A 1242-nucleotide genomic window follows, 5' to 3' on the forward strand; every position below is an offset into this window, starting at 1 on the left:
AACGCTCTCTACACCAGCAAAACTTAAGTTTACCATTGAGGAAATTAACAGTTACAGTTGGGATGTATTGGGAATTCCAGAGACTCATTGGTTGGGTGAGGGGGAGATGATGTCAGAAGGAATCAAAATATTGTATTTAGGTAGAACAGAGAAGGAGTAGCACTAAGGTTAGGAAAAAGATCACAAAGAGCTTATTTGGAGCACAATTCTGTGAACTCAAGAATAATTTATGTCTCTATGAGAGGAAAGCACAAGAATTTTAAGGTTATTCAGGTATATGCACCAGACAGCTCATATAAAGATGAAGACGTAGAAAATTTCTATTCACAGTTAGAGGAGGAAATAGAGAAAACGAAGACAGGTGATGTAGTCATAGAGATGGGTGATTTCATCAGTAAAATCGGAGATGACAGTAGAGGTTACGAGGATATGATGGGAAAGTTCGGTTTGGGTGAAAGAAATGAGAGAGGACAGAAGATGTTGGAATTTTGGAATTTTGCCAGGGTAAGCAGCTATGTATAAGAAATAATTACTTTTATCATAGAGAACAGCACATATACACATGGACACACCCAGATGGAATTCATAAGAACTACATTGATTATATCCTAATAAAGAACAGATGGAAAACATCAGTGATGGGAACAGAAGTGATGAGGAGAGCAGACTTTGGAACATCACATGAACTACTACTTTCAAACATCCGCTTCAAATTTCGGACAGATAGAGGGAGAGGTCAAGAGCTAGTGAGGTATAATCTGGATACGCTGAAGAATGAGGAAGTGAAAACTGCCTTCAAAGTAAGAGTAGGAGGACATTTTGAACCGCTAATAGGATTCGAAACAACAGAGGAAAAGTGATGTCGGGGACGAGACGTAATTAAAGAGGAAGCAGAGAGTATTTTGGGAAGGAGAAGGAGAGCAAAACAACAGTGGGTCACACAGGAAGTATTAGATGCATGCCGAGAGAGGAGAAAAGCAAAAAAGACTAAGAATGAAGACCCATCCCACGAAAACAAAGCAAGTTATAGACAAAAGTGCAGAGCAGTGGACATTAACTGTAAAGGAGCAAAAATAAAATGGATAGAAGACCTGTGTAAAACACGTGAGGAATGTTTCAGAAACGGCCATTCAAGAGAGCTATTCACTAAAGTAGACAGATTAACAAGGAGTAGGAAAAATAATGGAATTGCTCTAAGAGATGCAGATGGTAACAAGGTATCAGCAACAGGTGTTGTTGAGA

At 39.0% G+C, this 1242-nt stretch overlaps 1 protein-coding gene across 1 annotated transcript; it reads left to right on the forward strand.

The window, feature by feature from the left end:
- Positions 1–237: 237 nt before the first annotated feature.
- LOC137650815 (craniofacial development protein 2-like) lies at positions 238–860 on the forward strand. The gene is made up of 2 exons (XM_068383971.1): positions 238–504; positions 618–860. Exons 1-2 carry the CDS (start codon positions 238–240, stop codon positions 858–860), a joined length of 510 nt encoding a protein of 169 aa, XP_068240072.1.
- The last annotated feature ends 382 nt before the right edge of the window (positions 861–1242 follow it).

Source organism: Palaemon carinicauda, chromosome 12 (assembly GCF_036898095.1).
Source record: "Palaemon carinicauda isolate YSFRI2023 chromosome 12, ASM3689809v2, whole genome shotgun sequence".
In the NCBI taxonomy this organism is placed as follows: Eukaryota; Metazoa; Arthropoda; class Malacostraca; order Decapoda; family Palaemonidae; genus Palaemon; species Palaemon carinicauda.

Coding starts and splice junctions, on each gene's coding strand:
- LOC137650815 (XM_068383971.1), top strand. CDS start 238: ATGAGAGGAAAGCACAAGAATTTTAAGGTTATTCAGGTATATGCACCA. Junction 505..617: donor AATTTTGGAATTTTGCCAGG/GTAAGCAGCTAT, acceptor ATCCTAATAAAG/AACAGATGGAAAACATCAGT.